A 21,225-nucleotide genomic window follows, 5' to 3' on the forward strand; every position below is an offset into this window, starting at 1 on the left:
AGTGAGCTGGTTATTAAGTACAAAAATTGTTTACCTTTTAAATACTTGTGTGTACAGTGACATTCGGTTGGTCTGGTGTTTTTACAAACATAATAAGTAGAATATGCACATGAATCTGATAATACACAGACCCACTAACATATAAATCAAACCATGTTTGTAATTTACCATTTTTTACCAAGAATCCTGCCACTGTTCTTTCTTGTAAAGTTGACTTGAAAACGGTCTGCTCGTAAACACACTTTTACTTCAATTATCTATGTTTAACACTGAATGTTTATAGCTTAAAATAACTCTCCGTGAAAGTTGAGTACACATATTTTGCTAATCCATGCATGTTATACGAATATCTTCATTATTTGTATTGTTATTTGTAATGTTCAGTAGAAATCGGCATGTGATTTTTCCACTGTCCGCCATCTTGGAATGTCGACTTGTGGGTAATTTTTGCATAGCAACACACAGCGGTGTAAACATAAATCTCACCGGCGCTATATTTAAGCTTTAGGTAAGAAAGCTGCACTATTTTTAGCAGACGTAAGGTCATTATTTAGTTCATATAGTCTGTTTTAAATTGTTTTGTCATTTAAAGTCTATTTTATTATTTATAAGTGTTAAGCGTGCGAGCGTTCCATAATTGGTCGCGGCAGTTATTGTGACCCGTTTTTGGTCACACTGTGACCAATATTTGGTCACAGTGACCAATATTTGGTCACAGTGACCAACTTCTGGTCACAGTGACCAATTTCTGGTCACAAGTGGAACGCCGCGGCTATATAAAGTGACCAAATTTTGGTCACAAGATTCATTCTAGTCAAAACCTTAAGGCAGGCAACATCCACGCCAAATTTTTCTTAAAAAGTACTTTTTCTTTTCGTGAGTAATTTAAGTAACTTATAATAACAGTAATACCTTTGTAAGCAGATAATAAAGCGAACATTTAACATATTTCATTTAACTTGAGAATTATTTAAAGCATTCAATCTATTTTTGTTATGATCGTTGGCAAGTGTCCTTGTTCCTTAAATTCGACGAAGTCCCGTTTACGAGTGTAATGTCCATTGTCAAAAATATCTTTTTTGACGCGCAGTTTACCGTCGCAAGATTGAAAGTATTGTAAAACCTTAATAAAGGTTGCAGGTCATTTTGTTGTTGGAAATAAAACATTTTGTTGAGTTATTCGTGGAAACTGAATAAAAGTTGTATGAAGTTGAATCGGACTTTGCGTTAAACATTAACCACCATTGATAAGGAGCGCACTAACAGAGCGTAACAATACTTTGAATACACCGTTAATATTGCCGTCTGCCTACAAAATAGCGGCCGGTCGTAGTGGTATAAAGAGAAAAGCAAATAGAAAAAAAAACGTGACAATAGCCGTAAATAACAAGGGCTGTTTGTAAAACATGCATGCCCCCCTATATGGGCTATAAGTAGTAGTAGCAGCCATTGTGTGAATACGTATTTTGTCACTGTGAATGGTGGTGGTGGTGGTGGTAGCAGAAGAAATAGTAGTAGTAGTAGTAGTAGTAGTAGTAGTAGTAGTAGTAGTAGTAGTAGTAGTAGTAGAAGTAGTAGTAGTAGTAGTAGTAGTAGTAGTAGTAGTAGTAGTAGTAGTAGTAGTAGTAGTAGTAATAGAGTAGTAGTAGTAGGTGGTGGTGGTGGTAGCAGAAGAAATAGTAGTAGTAGTAGTAGTAGTAGTAGTAGTAGTAGTAGTAGTAGTAGTAGTAGTAGTAGTAGTAGAGCAGTAGTAGTAGTAGTAGTAGTAGTAGTAGTAGTAGTAGTAGTAGTAGTAGTAGTAGTAGTAGTAGTAGTAGTAGTAGTAGAAGTAGAATAGTAGTAGTAGTAGTAGTAGTAGTAGTAGTAGTAGTAGTAGTAGTAGTAGTAGTAGTAGTAGCAGTAGAAGTAGTAGTAGTAGTAGTAGTAGTAGTAGTAGTAGTAGTAGTAGTAGTAGTAGTAGTAGAAGTAGTAGTAGTAGTAGTAGCAGCAGCAGCAGCAGCAGTAGTAGCAGCAGTAGTAGTAGTAGTAGTAGTAGTAGTAGTAGTAGTAGTAGTAGTATGCATTACAAAAATGCAGTTAGCCTTACATTTGGTAAAATTTAAATATATTACAAGGGAGGCAAATCTGTAACAATAAATTTAAACTTATTGCATTTGTTTCCCCTGTAGTGTATTACCTCCCCTGTCCTGCTTATATTTATATTAATCAACAAAATTAAACATTAACACAATATTTAATATACAAAATATACAAAAAATCTCATATTCTGATAATATTTTTACTGATCCACTGTATTTTACTAAAAGGATGATGTTTCATTGGACTGATAATTATAGATTTAGGATTACAGACCAGTTGCTTCAGTAATATTGTTCAGAGTGTGCCCTGTTGGCCGCATATGCATTCTTGAATTATCATTCAAAAAACCATTTTACTATTTCAAGTCACCGTGACCTTGACCTTTGACCTAGTGACCTCAAAATCAATAGAGGTCATCTGCGAGTCATGATCAATGTACCTATGAAGTTTCATGATCCTAGGCCCAAGCGTTCTTGAGTTATCATCCGGAAACCACCTGGTGGATGGACCGACCGACCGACCTACCGACCGACCGACATGAGCAAAGCAATATACCCCCTCTTCTTCGAAGGGGGGCATAAATATTTCTAAGCTGATCTCAGTTTATCTTTCTACGGAATATTCACCGATCTGAATTAAAGAGTGAAAATTAAATAATTGGTTATATAGCAATAATATTACACCTTTCTGCCGATTGCAGAATTTAAATGAAAGGTGATAATTAATTAATTTGTTTTTTGCTCCCAAACTATCCTTAACGACAGCGGCATATTTTAATTAAAGGGAAACGAGAAAATCACAAGCGGTTTTATTGTATTTAAAGTTAAATTAAAGTATCTAGTTTGTAACACTTCGGAAGAGTAATTCATCTAGTCTACTCTACTGTAACCAATTCGTCGTCTTATTATTTTATTATACCACTTTGTCTACTTATTATCTTATTATTATTATAATTATTATCATCCTGAATATTGTCAAATGGAAATAAATGTTATAAAAAACAGCGTCTCTGTTTCTTTCTTTTGCAATTATGACTGCTTGACCCGGGTGTCAGCAGGTGGCCCGTGTGTTATCGGTAACAATAAAAGGTAATATAAACAATAGACAGATATTTATTATGCAACTGTCATGACAACGGCGAAACAGATTGTTGATAAGGCAAAAATGATTTTCTATTTTCACAACCAGGGCTATAGATAACTTTTGAGTATATTGGGTAATTCACCCCCTGTTTTTGACAACAATTGGGTGTTTGTAAATTAAATAATTTTAGCAAACCTTTTCACCCCCTTATTTTGAGCTTAATTGGGTTTTCACCTCCGGTTTTTTAACTCAATAGGGTAATTTAGGGAATTACATATATAATATAATAAAAATATACTAAGGTTATTTAGGTTATTACGGTCATTATTTATACAAATGGAATTCAAAAAGGTACCTGTACATAACACCAAACAATTACTGAATTTCTGATCAAAGTTCATTCATTTTTGCATTGAATAAGACCGAGTTCGTGAAAATCGCTGCACAATTGATGAAGTTATGGCTGTTCAAAGCGATGCACCCCGTTTTCGAGTCATTTTGAGTTGAATACATTGAAAATGAAAGTATAAATCAGACGGGTCTATGAATAATTACAATAATACCCCAAAGATTGATAACCGCTGGAAAGACTTTTTTCATAGGACGGCATATTAACTATCTGATATATTTTTGTACCGAAAATAACCAGTCTAAAAATACGCCAGTGTTCGTAAGAATTGCGTTTCGTGACGCAAGGTTTGTTACGGGAATTACGTTATTTAATTTGTATTTGCGTTTTTGTACGCTTTATTTTGAATTAAATTACGTTTTTGGTTATTTTAATTGCGAAATAACGCAAATACGCTTGTTATCTATAGCCCTGTTCACAACACATAATTTTTTTTTCGGAAATGGCCGATTTCTGACACTGATTTTTTTAGTGCTTATTTTACTCGGATTTTCAATTTTTACCGATAAATTTGGACCAAATTCGGAGGTGCGTGTTATACACAAGGGCGTATTATATTCCTGCATTTACTGTAATTAGGGGAAAAAGGGTAATAATTGGGAAAAATAGAGCAATAAATCAGGAAATCAGGAAAAATGAAACATTATTATTATAACTATAATTAACAGTGATCCAATTGTTTATAAGTGCATGTAAAACAACATTCTAAAATATATATTGATACAGAATTATAAATCACAGTATATCAAGCTCAATAAACACATTATTGGCAAGTTTGGCATCTTTTTGGGAAAATTTCGGTAGGATTTTTGGGAAAAAAATGTTCCTTTTGCTTTTGGGAAACAGCCTATAAAAGGCTTAAATTTTGGACAAAAATAATCCTTGGAGGCTTTAACTGAAGGAAAAAATGCCAGCATGATAATTCTTGTTGTTTCTTCATTACCTCTGTGTCTGCGCAGCTGGAGTGACTGCCCCTGTGGTGGTTGCTGCCCCTGGCTGACTGTAGTAATTGTAGTAGTCATAGCCTGTCTGTCCATACCCATAGCCTGGAAATTTACAAATATGGTGAAAATACAGGGAAATGTACAAAGATCACAGAAATTAGCACATTTAGCGTTCTTTAAAACATAATTTGGTTGATATCATGAATATTTCATGACACATACCGTAGGTTTACACTCAAATCTGGGAATCCCAGTGATTATATATATAGCTCTTAAACTACGTCATGGAAACCGGGCAACTAATCGTATTAATCATGTGACTATTTTACTGGATTCCGGTCTTGTGCGAGAAGGGTGTTTCGTCAATTAATTACTGGAAACCAGTCGAATTTTCATCCGGGTTATGTGAAAGCCAAGATATAAACGTTAAAACAGAAAAAAGTCTCACAATTGGCGTTCATACACGAACAAAATAAAACGTTCGGACTCGGAAAATATTAATTGAGTTGACGCATTTTTTAAGAATGAATCATCAAAAACCGTTGAAACCCAGCAGGATTCGGAGGTACATGTAATCAACATCGATTAATACTGTCGGATTATTGTGAAAGTGAAAGTAGACAATCGGCAGCTGCCGCACCTTTCCCTTCCAATAGCTGATCTAGATCGTCAACCCATTCATCATGAAATTGAAATCATAATATTGACATCGTTCCCCGGCCCCAGTTGAAAACATTTCCCATTATTAGATCTACACCTGCAACTTTATTTAGGACTTTGACTTTAATATCATACTTGTTCATGTGTTTAAGAACAAAAAGGCCAGAGACATGCCTCTTTTTCTTAAAAAAAACCCTGAAGTCTGTAGGTGAGTTAAAGACATTGAAATGAACAGTTTTTTTTTTCCCCCAAATATGTCTCTTTCGCGTTCGATTTTTCCCTTTTACCCAGCGTCCAGCGTCTTCCCCTCTTTCTAAAAAAAACCCTGGTATAAATATTGAACGTTCAACAGTGGTGTACCTCAACAACTGTATCCCTGTCTCCCATGCGGCATTCAAATTTACCGGTAATGCCCATGCTTTCCCTGAGGAAAAATCACACGATGTACACTAATTCTTATTTTCTCATGTTTTTCACGAAATGCACATGGACTGTTAATCTTTTGCTAGAAAATTACAAAATTGTCAGAAAAGAATAGTGCTATGCAACCCTTGCTCCTTATCATAATGACGCTTCCTATTTTGAATGCTTAATTAAGCTTTTCAATGCCCCGGATTATTGGATTGTGCAATAGGAAGATGGCGGCCATTTTCGGTCCGATTTGGTGGTTTTATTGTCTTTAAATATTTTTTCCTGCATTTTTGCATTTAAAAAAACAGCCTGCGCGCTATACACGGGAGCGCGCTATACGTGGAAACCTACGGTAGATGTGCAATGACACATGGTCAAGGAAATAAACACATTAAGGCCAACTTAAAACATTATCCAGATCTTAAGCAATTTTTATCACAAACTTTTAACACAGATGAGTGTTTGTTCTGACTGAATACATAATTATTATGGCATAGAAAAAAATTTGAATACATGAAGTTTACAAAAAAGATACACAATCCTGTACATACTCTGGTAGCCCTCATAACTGCTGTAGTTCTGCATCTGATTGTAGTCATAGCCAGAGTAGTTGTAGGCGGCTGCAGCATCATACGCAGTCCCACCCTGGGTGGTGTATGTCCCATCCACACCATAGGACTGGCTCTGACTGTAGTCTGGAGAAAGGAAATTTAAAACCACTTACAGTGTTTTAATTTGAGCAAAATGGACATATATTGTACACTGTTTGTGGACTCCTATAAATAATTAGAATTCCAGACAGCAAATTTAAATAAAAACCCTCGGAGTAAGGGTGGTGACAGGGCTTGAATTTATTTTATTTTTTCTACTTGCAAAAAATTGCGAGCAGCTTTAATACCAACTCGCAAAATCAAAAACATTCTCGCAAATTTTGATGGAAACATAAAAAACCTTGGACATTAGTTTAGTACTATTTAAACAAAATAAAAGTACTTAACATAAATACACATTTTATTTCTGCAACCATACAAAGATATCAGTTCCTTGGACCATAAGGGCCCACATCAGGTTGATTGACCATCTTCATCTACAAAAAGTTTTAGTCTTATTTTAAGTTATTTTTCCCACTAATTCACTGTTTTCGTAGAAAGATTTAAAATCCGTTTTTTCAAACTAAACGGTTAACTTTGCTTTATCTTTTGTATTATGTATATTTTGTGTTATTTCCGTCTGTGGGAATAAAGTGACAAGTTATTTTTGGCTTCAATGAACATGTGTGAATAGTTGACTTTTTCACTTGCTTTGTACCAATACCATCCGCGTATCTGTATATACCAGTCTACATACAAGGTGCGCGCTTACGCATAAGGGCACTTGGGCGTTCTATAAATTGAAGATTTAGCGATCATGACGTCGAGCAGCATTATACCTACTCATTTCTTTTCACTATTTATTTACTCGCAAAAAATACTAGTGGCTTAAAACTTAACTCGCAATCGGTATTTTTTACTCCCATTTTGCGAGTGTGCGAGTGTTAATTTCGAGCCCTGGGTGATTATGTGAACTTATTCATACGGGCAAAAGCCCGCGTTGCGGGCGTTGACCGTTCATACATATGGAAATTTAGACATAAAAATAGACATAAAGATGCATCTCAAAAAAATTTGCCACGCGACATATATTTTCACGATGCTATTTATGACCTTGAACAAATCAAAAACACGTTGACATAGGCTAAATCACATATAAATACATACCTCAGGAAAAGTACAGTAGATTCCACTTAATTGAATATCAGATAATCGAATAATTCGGTTAATTGAATAGAAATTGAAAACACCACACCATTTGCATCTCTTCCTGTTGTAAAAACTCCACATAATCTGATAGGAAATATGGCGTATTTCGGTTAATTGAATAGCCAATTTTCTATTGAACACTATAATCCACACTATAATCCAGCAAAGAATGTCATAATTCTCCAAGGATATGCATCGTATCGACGATTTTGACAGACACGCTCAACTGACTGCCTTTGTTTTCATTTCACACCATTCATGTATGCAGCGTCTGTCAAGCGTCACGTGACTTACAGGTGTAGTATGCATGCAAGTACAATGCAAACACTGGAGTCTCCTGTGTACAGTCAGGTGTAAACTTTCGAATGCAAACTGTCGAGTAACACACTTCAACAGTTTGTTGTCACTTAGAAACAATTAAAGAGTGTGTTGCTGATTAGAAACAAACTGTTGACATGTCTTGCTCAACAGTTTGCAATAGGTGATGGAATGTTACACTATATTCTCAGTTCGTGTATATAGACCTACACAAATGCGTCACAGTAAATCATATCTAAACATGATGTCAAACAATCAAAAACGCGCACATTTGTCAAAACATCGCAGTCTTAACACTGCTGATCATATTTTCACAATAACCAAAATTAATCCAGTACAATGTATTGACCAGATTTTCCGGTAAATCAGTACACAGTACATTATCTGTTTCAATACTAAACTACCTGAAGAGCGTAACGTCAGATACAGCATTCTTCTCGCTACAAAGTTTTCCTTTGACAGTGTATATACACCAACGCTAATTTTCGCGCGCTTTTTACCAGGACAATACATGAGCAATAGATGTTGCTAGCGTAAGCGTTGGGTAAGCAATAAAATTAAATAGGAAAAATCATTACATGCACCATATGGCGTGACATTGTGCATTGCTGCATAGTTTTCGCTAGCTTTTTGTTGGGGGCAAAGGAAATACATGTGGACGTTTTATTTAAAGCTAGAAAGTGTGTTTTGGATTACAAAATTTGTATTCTCATTTGGGAATTCAACAAAACATTTATATTATATTTATAATGGATTCAATATTAAATTCCAATATTAGCTTTTTTTAAACGCTCTAACACAGCACAGAACGTAAATTGACACGTTAAATTTAAACAAAATCAACGTCGGGAGGGGACACCCCTCCCGAACCAACCCTAGCAGCCCCGGGGCGCCTGACAAAAATCCTCTGGAAAGCACTGACATCATAATTGTGAAGCGAATCGCACTAAATATTCTTGCATTATTTGTTTTTCTCCGCTACACATAGACCGTTCCAGACTTAGATTACCCAATTATCTCCCCTGAATACTCATCTTCAGTTGGTATAACTATTAGTATAAGTCATAGACTGGTTCACTACATATAGTGACAGTCTTTACCAAACACAATTTGGGTAAACATAACCAGTCTTAAATATATTGCCCGAATCTCAGATTTCTTTAGAATTTATTTGCTTTAATCCTTTTGATATCTTATTGTTATTATTATCCTGACAAATCACAAACACTTGTTAAACATTATATGTTTTAAATATTATAGCTGACATCTCTATTCTCCCAGTATTCTCGCGGTATTTCAGTAACCACACCCTACTGTTAACTTGTCAGAATTCGTGACGCACTTTCCATTTGCTATCAGAAAGCAGTTTTACATGTGATCATGAACAATATTCTGGTAAGTTGTCGTTGTTATCCATCAGAAACACATTAATTCACAAAATTTAAAGATATTCCGATCTAACTTTTTAGTCGTTCAGCTTTAGTTTTTAACGTATTTACACGTTCACCTTGTCTGCTCGCACTTTACCGATATCGCGAAAGGTTACATATCACTATAATAAGTTTTGGCCTCAAACCACAAAGTCTAATACCGTTGGATTTCCGTACCAAAATCCTACGTTGCAAATCTTCCAGATTTGAAATCAACAAAAAAACAACAACAAGACATTTATAAATTGTCGCATCATTAATCAAATTTTAAGATATTCGTTGCTTTTCCGTTTTTAAAAGCTGTTCTGCCAAGGCAAGAGCTGGGCATCACACAAGCCATTCAATCGAGCAAAACTGACAGTTTTGGTTTCCAGAAATAAACAAAGGAGGGATTCCTGAACTATCAAAATTTTTAAGCTATACACACAGTTATTTTCTGTGGTGATATTATTTATTGGTTCTGTTGGTTTACTTGGATGGAATATGTGTGAACTTTTTATAGAACTTTGAAAAGTCTATATCTGTCTATCTATAAACAAAAATCAGCTATGGCATAATAAGATCAGATGTGCAAACAATGTCAAAGGGTTGTTAAATTAACAATTTGAAGGCAATTATGCTGAAGAAATATGAAGGTGCCCATGCAAATTTAGTCTGTATATCGACACATGTCTGCCAATTAATGTCAAACTAGTAATACAAAACTTACCACAAGTATGTAAAAGCACTAAGTACATGTTGTGATCAATTTTAGTAAGATAGTCTTATTCTAAACAGTAGCAAATAGCTTGTTTAGTTAATGCATAATGCCATTTATATGATTTCCTTTCTATTATGTAATTAATAAATTGGTTGTTACTTGTTGTTCCATGATAAATGTTTTATGCGCTAGTACAAAACCAGCATTGTTAATTTTGTAAAAGGTAATAAAATGCTACTGCATTGATTCCACAGTTTTTTTTAATATAACATCACTGTGTAATTTCATATACGTAACTATTCGTGTACTGTAGGTTGATTACAGTGTTTTAGTGTTACTTATTGTGTAACTATTATTTTATGTGCAAATAAATGATGTGAAGTGTTTTGTATCTCCACACAAGACTAGGGCTGTAACAATACATTCGAATATTCCAGCGATTTTCCTCCTTCTTTATAAAGTACCGGTAAACGGCACTTTCCCAATTACGAAAAAAATACAAATTTCCCAATTGCTGTCCTTAAATTCCCAATTAAAGGTAAAAAAAAAAAAAAAAAAAAAAAATTATTTTTTTTTTTCTTAAGCAACTTTTAGTTAGTTTCCCTTTGCAGCTCTATAGCTTGAACCTAGGTTTATATAATATTGACAGCTTGAAAACACTTGGTTATCAATTTTAAAGTATTTGGGAGCAAAAAATAAAATACACCAATTTCCCAATTTGAGGTTTTCACGACTCGATTTTTCCCAATTTTGAGGTTTTCACGACTCGATTTTTCCCAATTGGACCGGTACGGGTACTTTTCCCAATTGGACAAGGAAAATCGCTGTATTCAAATTACTCGAATACGGCTGTGGACGAATCGTATTTGTTATTCCCACCTCCCGAACCGAATATTTGATGAATACAAACAACCTGGTTCGAGTTTGAAAGTTTAATCATCTTACCTTACACATGAAGGTTCATACAATTAACCCCTATATTTAAATGTTCTTCTCCTTATTCGGGCGTTTTTCATCATGTTTACCCCACCCACTATGTTACACTGTGAGATTATCAACAAAAATGGCGGGCACTAGAGCTGTAACGATTCACCCATCATCCTATTCGATTCGATTTTGATACCAAACGGTCCGATTCGATTATTTTCGATTCGATTCAAATTAAAGTATTTGCTGCTTATTGTGCACACTATTTCATGTTTGGTTTGTCCAGGGCATGAATTAATATGTTTGGTATTTGGTATTAACTTATTATGTTGTACATTTTAAGTGTTTCATTTTTTAAATAACATTTAAATTTTAAAGACGCAACATTGTTTTATAAGTAACAAATTTATTGAACAAAACTTCCTGTTGAGTTATTCTAAAATAACATAAAATGCAAAATGTATCACATTTGAAATATCAACTAAGTGTTTTCTCTTTAAATGTTGCCTCAAATTTGTAGTGTTTCCACATTTTTGGTAACTTTCGTCAACAAAACATGTTTTGACAGTTGCCTTTGCATCAAAGCCTTCGAGAAACCCGAAATGTTCCCAGACTTTTTATTTTAATTTTGACGGTGCGTTTTTCAGCGCGGTTAAAGAAGCCATTTTACCTGCTGATGTAATGCTCAGCATGTTATTCATTCATTCATTGGATGCAATATTGGCTATTGACCAATCACAAGACGTATTACAAATGACAAGAAAGTTGAGAAGACGGATTTGGGAAGTAAATGCGGATAAATTGGGATTACAGTGAATCGAATCGAAACTGGCCGTATTGGTATCGAAATCGAATCGGCGGCGTTGAACCGGTTTTTCGATGCATCGAACTAAATCGTTACAGCTCTAGCGGACACCAGTTAAATATTTACGACATTGAATTGAAAAATCTTTCGATGGTTGTTTAATGTTTATTTAGGTAAATACGAGTGATTTGATGCTTAAACATACACACAAAGGATTAGCAGATGGATTTTTTTGTTTGTTTATCTTTACGACAATGATTGTGCAACTTATCAACAAACATGGAGCCTTGCGAAGGAAATGCTATTGGTATCGTTGACATGCCTGCCAAATACACGTTGTTTGTCTGGCACTATTTGGTTTCCCCAAAAAAGACGATGAGACAAAGACAATTTGCAGTGTTTTGTTATTTCAAAGTGTTATATTTCATATTTTCAGTATGCAATGATACTAAATCAAATTGACAAATACACATAGTTTCATACTATATAATGTCAGGGTTTTTTTTTACTAAGAAAGTGACGCCGATAATCGGCGTCTTCCCCTACCAGAATTTTTCCCCTAAAACTACCATTTCCTCTCCAAAAATAAAATTTTTCACCAAAATATATTTTACCCTCAAAGAAATGTTTTTTTCTTTCTTTTGGGAAGTCGACTCTTATCCTATTTGTACCATGTACAACGATCTCGCTCTCTCTCGTTCCCGACGAACACTCAAATCTGGGAATCCCAGTGATTCTATATATAGCTCTTAAATTACGTCATGGAAACCGGGCAACTAATCGTATTAATCATGTGACTATTTTACTGGATTCCGGTCTTGCGCGAGAAGGGTGATTCGTCAATTAATTACTGGAAACCAGTCAAGTTTTCATCCGGGTTATGTGAAAGCCAAGATGGGTATAAACGTTAAAACAGAAAAAAAGTCTCACAATTGGCGTTCATACACTAACAAAATAAAACGTTCGGACTCGGAAAATATTAATTGCGTTGACGCATTTTTTAAGAATGAATCATCAAAAACCGTTGAAACCAAGCAGGATTCGGAGGTACATGTAATCAACATCGATTAATACTGTCGGATTATTGTGAAAGTGAAAGTAGACAATCGGCAGCTGCCGCACCTTTACCTTCCAATACTGTAGCAGATCTAGATCGTCAACCCATTCATCATGAAATTGAAATCACAATATTGAAATCGTTCCCCGGCCCCAGTTGAAAACATTTCCCATTATTAGATCTACCCCTGCAGCTTTATTAAGGACTTTGACTTTAATATCATACTTGTTCATGTGTTTAAGAACAAAAAGGTCAGAGACATGCCTCTTTTTCGAAAAAAACAACCTGAAGTCTGTAGGCGAGTTATAGACATTGAAATGAACAGTTTTTATTTTTTTCCCCAAATATATCTCTTTCACGCTCGATTTTCCCCTTTTACCCAGCGTCCAGCGTCTTCCCCTTTTTCTAAAAAAAAACCCTGCATGTCATGTCAAGTTGTCAGTATTACTTTTGTTCATTGAAATTAATATTCACGAATAAATATTCGTATTCGCTACCCTGTATTCGTGATACGTATCGTATTCGTCACCTAGTGTATTCATTACAGCCCTACACAATACCACATACCTTTTTATATATGTACTGAATATATATATATATACTTACATCATTTACATGCTTCTGCTAGGGGCTTAGCCAAGAAAGACAATGACTGACATATAAATAAGTGATTACTGATGATCTATGTTTTATTGTATGTGTTATTTGAATGTTTAATTACAAAATATGGATGATATATAACAATATGCATTCTAATATTTGCATTCAAATGGTATCAATAGAGCTACAAACTAAGTGTATGCAGTTTAGACTGTGATTTAAGAATTGCTACAAAATGGCTAGCTTTTTAGTGACTATATAATAGTAGCAACCCCGATAAAAGCCGATTCCTTATCAGTTCAATGGGAGAAAAGCGGAAAAAACCAATACCACTCTTACTAAATGATCAATAAAACCATTATTTTATTATATAAATCAAAAAAATAAAAAGTTATTAAAAGAAAAATGTTTTATCTTTCTATTCATATAAAATTCATTTTATTATTATTTCAGGGTGATAAGTAAATATGTTGTTAATTGAACAAATTCAGGGCAGAAATATCGCTATCGCGTAATGCCGACTTTCGGACTACTTGCATAAACAAGTGTGTGTTTACAATTCAAATGCGGATATTCTACACATCATGAATATTTATGAGATTGACATCATCTTGTTCACGACTGAATAAACTTTACTACAATGCATTCAAAATTTACATAGGACCACCCTACGCCGAGAAAATAGTACCCGACTTTGACGATTAATAAAATTACTTCCGATGGACCGAACACAATTTTGAACATAGTTATAAAAACTAGAAAGTCTAACTTAAATTTTGATACCAAATTTATTTTCCGCAAATGAGAATTAGGTACCCGCATCTTTAAACAAAGACGCGCATTTATACAATTCGACCTCGGTTGACCTCTGCAGAGGGAGGCGCCATTTTTGTTTTGCTTCGCTAATCGTTATCGTTTGTGACGATCTGAATTAATTAAACCATACTCGCTTAAACTCTACAGAAAACAAAAGAAAAGGTTTGTTATGATCATTTTCGATATTATTTGGTTTGAATTATGTTTAAATAATATTTTATAAATATTAAAACCAGCTTTTCGCATTGATGGCAATGTTCGCTTTTTTGACAAAAAAAACACGCGTAATAATTAAGTTATGTCACTTAATATAACAGTCCCGTGAGATGCTTCCCTCAAATGAACGCATTGAAATGGTTGATAATAACAAATTAGTCAATATAAATTGCCGCCATAGAGTCTTTTGATGATTTTTGCTTTGGCAGACTCTTGGCGTCAATAGTCCACTCCATCTTTTTAATAGCGAAAGTTTTCCTTCTTTGTCTATATTGATGCGCAAGGAATTTGGTGCGCAACATTCAAGCCCCGATATCAGACAGTTAATATCAACGGATTGCAATAATATTTACATACCTGTGTAGATAATTCATTTCTCAATAATGTTACGTAAGAATTATGTAATGAATCTTTCAATTTTGCACGCCTGACCAATTTAAATCAACACACTACTCACATTTTCGATTCCAATCGCTGTGCCCGCTGTATACCGCAGGTAGATTTTAATCGATAACGCAGCCTATTACACTGTAATGCCTTCTTCTGATTGGTTGATATTTAAATATTTCATAACATGACGAGAGGTCACTGATTGTATTGTGATTTAAGCAGAAGTTTAACTGAAACAAATTATGCCTTTTAACTTCAATTCGACGCTATTTGAGGTAAAAATGGACTTCTTAACTAAAATTTTATGAGTTGGTTATGTTATTTTGCAATTTTAAGCATATTGATATAATAGCATTGTATTCATTTTTCGTTATGGTTTTTACAGACCGGAGTTTCAGCGTTCAGATTTATTCTGAACGCGAATTATTTCAGCTAATAACAAATTGAATCGAAATAGATCAATAACTGCGTTTTTCTCTAAGTATTTACGTAAAATAATGGATTGTTTGAATTGGGTACGAACCTAAATTTTTTTAAAATCTTGTTCGTACCATTTTTCGAGATTTTGCAAAGATGTCAAATAATGAAGGATAATACCAAAAATGATGTTTTATATGTATTTTATTTGTAAAAATAGATATTTTGGTATGTTTTGTTATTTTTTTTAGAGTGTCTGGCTGTGATGAAGGTGTAAGAGTATCCAGGTGCCTTCTGCAAGGATGTGGGACTCTGCTGCAACTCCATCATAAGACATAACCAAGCAATTTGAAAAATTCCAGTACATTGACAAATGAAATTGTCATTGAAATATTCAACCGATAAAAATGATGCAAATCAGAAGATATGGAAAGTTGTTTTCTTGACGACTTTCAGACTATAAATATTATAGAGAATGACTTGAAACATGCAGAACAAAATTCTGCCTCATAATGCTGTAAACAATTATCCACCATGTAGTTGCCATCATTCCTCCTGATATTCTTCTTGTTCCTAGACAAATAAATTCCTTTTATACCCAAGAACAGTCAAACAATTGAATTCCCTCCCTCCCCAAAATGCCATATACCCGGTACATGTGGCAGCCACAGTAGAAGTTTTCAAAATTCTTACTCCAGTGGCTGTCATTGTACCACTTATCCATCTGGAGACACAATGTAAATAATTATGAAATCACACCCAACTGAGCACCTTTGTACAGTTTTTTCACCCCTTAACCTTTATGCCACCCTCTATTTAGAAGGAGTGCTGTATCAGAAGAAGACTACATAACTGTAAAATGGTAACAACTGGTACCCTGGGTGTGTTGTAAAAAAAGAAGGCAATGAAATGAAAGTGAATTTCATGACAGCATGTAGACAAAAAGGAGTGTTTGCTTTGTCAGTGCGAGCAGATATCCATAGTGTAAAATTTGAGTTAATTCTAGACTGGATGGTTCCTGATTGTTTGAAGAGTGAAATTGGAAGACAATGGCTGGCTGTTTTCCAAACATGAGAAATATCAAGCATCATACGGACTGTACAAAAAGGACCTACTTTGAGAAATTGTGTATAGTTTAAATGTATTGAAATGTTTTATTGAATTTTCCTTTTTGTACACACTTGACATTATTGCCGTTAGTTTGTTGAATGTGGTAAGACTTAGTTAAGTTATTAAAGATTTTTATACTTTCAACGAATATATTGTGGTGTTATGCTCCTCGACAAAAAAATACATAAAATTGGCACTTTTTAAATCAAAATTAGGGTACTATATCAATTTCTGATCAACAAATCAATGCTTTTATTGAAATCTACAGGAAAAATGCCATCAGTATGCCAAATTTCAATATGATACCATGTATAGAAAAAATTTTACAGAAAAAAGAAGCCAAATTTTATAGAAAGCGGGTCCGCGAATCGACACAAAATGTGAACGCTTTTAATAGGCATAATTTTCCCCAAAATGGCATTTTTTCCGAAGATTCAAATTACCATAACTTTGGATGTAGTAGAGATAAATTAATAATTCAAACTGATCTGAGCAGTATTAAATGAGATCTTTAATATTATATCAAAACATTTAAGATTTCTGTGAGTTGAATTTTTTGATGGGGTTGCTAATAATAGTATTGATGTGACACATCACATGATTTTGATTATGTACAGTGTACTGTATGTTAAAATCAACTGCTTTAGCAAGCTGTTAAGTTGAATTGAGACATTTGATGAAACAAAATGTTTCCTGGGTAGGACCAGTACTTAGTGTCTTTAGGGTTATCTAAAGAATGCTTGCACTTAAGGGATCAATACCTCCCAGTGACTAAGCCAGTAAGCAGACACTCTAATTATGTTACGACTCTGGTTGACTTTCGATATGGGGTTTGCTTCAGCGTACAGGTCTGTCAATACTATATTAACTGTACACTGAAGTTTCATTAGCTAATAAGATGCTAGATCTTTAAGCTAGGAACATGTTACTCGTTAGCTAAAGAAACTTCAGCGTACAGTTTATATAGTATTGACAGACCTGTACGCTGAAGCTAACCCCGTATCGAAAGTCAACCAGAGTCGTAACATATTTATGTCACGCTATAAATCAAAGAAAGCTCATTTTCTTGGATACATTTCTACATATATTAGTGAATGAATATAAATTACTGCATCGAGGAATGTTTTAAGGTTCAGATGTTTCAAATGCATCTTACATTAGATGAAAATAACTCTCATCAGTCTGAAATTCACAATTTTGACGCCATTGTTGCTTTGTCACGTGACGAGTTTTCATTTGGATACTTTCGGATAAACCGTGACATTTTATGCTGAAATTGTAAACATTACTTTCGTTTTCTGAAATCTATTATTTGTGATTAACAACTTACGTCTGGTGGATTATAAGACTGATTTCATTGTGAATCAGGTAGTTTTATATAATATTTACTTTGACTTTGTATTGACACTACAATTTGTTTACAAAATAAGCCAGAATAATTAAAATACCGGGAAATGTCATTCTGAATTTGAAAACACTTGAGCACATGGTTTGTTACTAAAAATAGAAATAACGTCATATGACCGTGAAATCTCGGGAGATTCGCATTTCAAGAAAGTCTGTCACATCGCTGTTTTTCTCGATATGTATGAGCAGAATAGATACATTTTAAATGTTTAAGATAGTTTTTAGTGAAAGAGTATATCAGTTAAATGTGAAAAATGTCAATCTTTCCAATCAAGTGGTTGATTTGGGCCAACAACTGCATTTAAAAGCTGTTTTGGACCGGTCTTTGTTAACTGTCAACTTTTCGGGAATTTCTGGTTGACTTTCCTAATGGGGTTGGTCCATAACTATAAAGTCGCGCCAGTCAAAAATCATAAAAAGCGACATTTAAAGTTATGGAAGCCAGAACTAGTTACTCGTTTAAAGATTGATTTTTTTTTTGGATGCATAACTTGAAAAAATTATAATATTTTGAACACAATACTGTCCATATATTTATTAAAAATATATGGTTATCAAAAAAACTTAAAACGCTTTTGCCCGCAAATTAGGTAGCACCTATAATCATATTATAACAATTAGTGAAAGTAGTTTAGTGCTGTGTAACCGTAAGTTGCTCCACACAAAAAAAATCGACGAGTTACAAAAATGACTAGCCATGCGGGTCACTTTTAACGAAAGCATCACTCAACTGATATTACTTCTGTAACTGATATAATGCACCCTTACCTGTATTAGACATTATAAGGGATTCAACTTTTTAAAAAAGAAATAATTTTAAATGCTGTTCACGAGCTTTCGACTTCCATGTTGAATTAACAGCACCGACGTAAATATTTCTGAACTATTATTAAAAAAATATTTTGTCATTTTGATATAACTTTTTTTGTATATGTGGAATAAATAAATAATCATAAATATTATAAAAGTTTATTTTTATTTACATTTTCTCTGAATGGCGGTAACAACACACACTGAACATTAGCCTTGTGGTCAGAATACATTAAATAGTATCCCTATATAATTCAATGTGAAAGCGACAACTTTAGGCCAAAATAAATGCAACATTTTGCACATAGAGACCCCCATAACCATATATTTTCTTAAATGCCATTCTAAGTGTGGAATCCATTTATGCAATACAAAAGATATGTCATTTTCAATGCAAGAAAGAACTTGACACAAATCAAAATCGACTGTTTTTGCAACTTTTTTTTTCGGCCGTTTCTTAGTGGAATGTAACCTTTTTCAGTGCGATGGTTTACTATAGTCTTCAAGTTTATCATATTTCAGGGATTCAGTAGTGAACACCTATTCACGCCATACCATTATCTCCGAAAGATAACACCCGAATAATAGATAAAAGTGTAAAACATGCCTTCCTGTCAACTATGGTATTTTTTTTAGAGAGTACAGTATTTAGTGTAATGTAACCTTGTATCAGTCTCAGGATAGACCCTTTCAGTTATTGCCGGTTTTTAATTATCTCCCTTGTGCGACGTCATGCGATGATAATCGAGTGTATCGATTGTAAACGAGAATATAAATCTTGCTAGAAAGTGTTTTTTCAACGATGTAAATGGACTGAACGTATGCACAAAAGGATTTGTACTTACCAAATTGTTTATAATGATGGATTATTTTTCACTTTAAAACACCTTTTTAAAACACTGGTCAGACCCCAGCTGGAGTACAGCTCCTCTGTGTGGTCCCCGCATACCGTGACTCGCATTGAACAACTTGAGTCAGTTCAGCGTAGGGCTTCCCGTTGGGCCAAACAGGACTTCAGTAGGCTGTCCAGGGTCACATACATGCTTTCTTCCTTAAATTGGCGACGCTTTGACCTCCGCTGTTTTGACCAGCGCCTGGTTATGTTTCAGAACATCTTGCATAACCAGGTAGCCATTCCTATACCTGACTACCTCAAACCTATCACTAGACCATCAAGAACCTCCCACACAAAAGCATTCCATAATATTCAAACCACAACTGATTATCATAAGTTTTCCTTCTTTCACAGAACAATCATCCACTGGAATGCTCTACCTCCTGATATTCTCACCCTCCCTGGACCCGAGTTCAGCCTGGCTGTTAGCCGGGTTGAGCATATCTCCCCATAATAATACCTGGTCTGTTTTTAACCTGTTTTAAAAAAATAACACACTCCTTTCTCTCTTTTATATCTTTTTATTTCAGTCTTACTAACAATCTAAAAGTCACAATTTTTGTCCAATCATCATGGAAGTTGGTCAAAACATTGGTTTTATTGATATCTCGGACGAGTTCGAAAATGGTCCAGATCGGTGAAAAAACATGGCCGCCAGTGGGCGGGGCATTTTTCTCTATATGTATATAGTGAAAACATGTGAACACCTTAGAAGTCACATTTTTGGCCCAATTTTCATGAAATTTGGTCAAAACATTTGTTTCCTTGATATGAGAGTTGAGTTCGAAAATGGTTCCGGTCAGTTGAATAACATGGCTGCCGCGGGGGGGGGGGGCAGTTTTCCTTATTTGGCTATAGAGAAACATTGTAAACACTCTAGAAGTCACAATTGTTGCCCAATCATCATGAAAGTTGATCAAAACATTGGTTTTATTGATATCTCGGACGAGTTCGAAAATGGTCCAGATCGGTGAAAAAACATGGCCGCCCGTGGGCGGGGCATTTTCTCAATATGTATATTATGAAAACATGTGAACACTCTAGAAGTCACATTTTGGCCCAATTTTCATGAAATTTGGTTAGAAAATTTGTTTCTTTGATATGATAGTTGAGTTTGAAAATGGTTCCGGTCAGTTGGATAACATGGCCGGCTGGGGGGGGCAGTTTTCTTATATTTATATAAAAGCTTGTGAACACTCTAGAAGTCACATTTTTTGCCCAATCATCATGAAACTTGGTGACAAGATTGGTTATATATATATATCACATAATTAATGCCATAATTATTGCCCTTAGATTGTCCAAATTTTCATTATATAATGCAAAATCCTTGTAAACACTCTAGAGGTGACAATTTCGTTTCAGATTTTATGAATCTTGGTCATAATATTTATTTTTGTAAGCAAAGTTTGATGTTTCGTAAGGGGGGGTCAACTCAAAATATAGGCCACCAGGTCAAATCTTACAAAAACAAAATCACTCCATATGCCAGAGTTTTGGTTCAATAATGATGAAACTTGACCAGGATGTTTGTCTGGACAATATCTAGGTCAAGTTTGACGTTTGGTAAAGATTGAATGAACTGACTCCTCTCAGGTGAGCGAACTAGGGCCATCTTGGCCCTCTTGTTTTTATGTGCTTATATGTACTTGCTGTGCTTGTCAGTTTTATATGGGCTAATATGTACTTGCTGTGCTTGTCAGTTTTATATGTGCTTATATGTACTTGCTGTGCTTGTCAGTTTGCATATGCTTATGTGTACTTGTCAGTTTTTTATGTGCTTATGTGTACTTGCTGTGCTTGTCAGTTTTATATTTACTTATGTTGCAACCTTTTATTTGTTAGGAAGCTGCTGACCAGTTCAATTCGAATCTGTTTCGATTTGATACCTCGTCTTAACCCACTTTCTTAGCTCATTTTGTGTTTGGTTTCTTCTTAGTCT

General features: G+C 34.6%; 1 protein-coding gene across 3 annotated transcripts in view; it reads right to left on the reverse strand.

The window, feature by feature from the left end:
* LOC127882070 (fibroin heavy chain-like) overlaps positions 1-18,476 on the reverse strand; it is a 46,890-nt gene extending 28,414 nt beyond the window's left edge. For all 3 annotated transcript variants that reach the window (XM_052430492.1, XM_052430491.1, XM_052430490.1), the window contains exons 1-3: positions 18,347-18,476; positions 6,138-6,281; positions 4,515-4,617 (exon numbers count right to left, since the gene is read on the reverse strand). In XM_052430492.1, coding sequence (XP_052286452.1) covers positions 4,515-4,617; positions 6,138-6,281; positions 18,347-18,359 — 260 coding nt within the window. In that variant the 5' untranslated portion in view covers positions 18,360-18,476. The remainder of the gene's footprint in view (positions 1-4,514; positions 4,618-6,137; positions 6,282-18,346) is intronic.
* Between the last annotated feature and the right edge of the window lie 2,749 nt (positions 18,477-21,225).

Source organism: Dreissena polymorpha, chromosome 5 (assembly GCF_020536995.1).
Source record: "Dreissena polymorpha isolate Duluth1 chromosome 5, UMN_Dpol_1.0, whole genome shotgun sequence".
NCBI classification, from domain to species: domain Eukaryota; kingdom Metazoa; phylum Mollusca; class Bivalvia; order Myida; family Dreissenidae; genus Dreissena; species Dreissena polymorpha.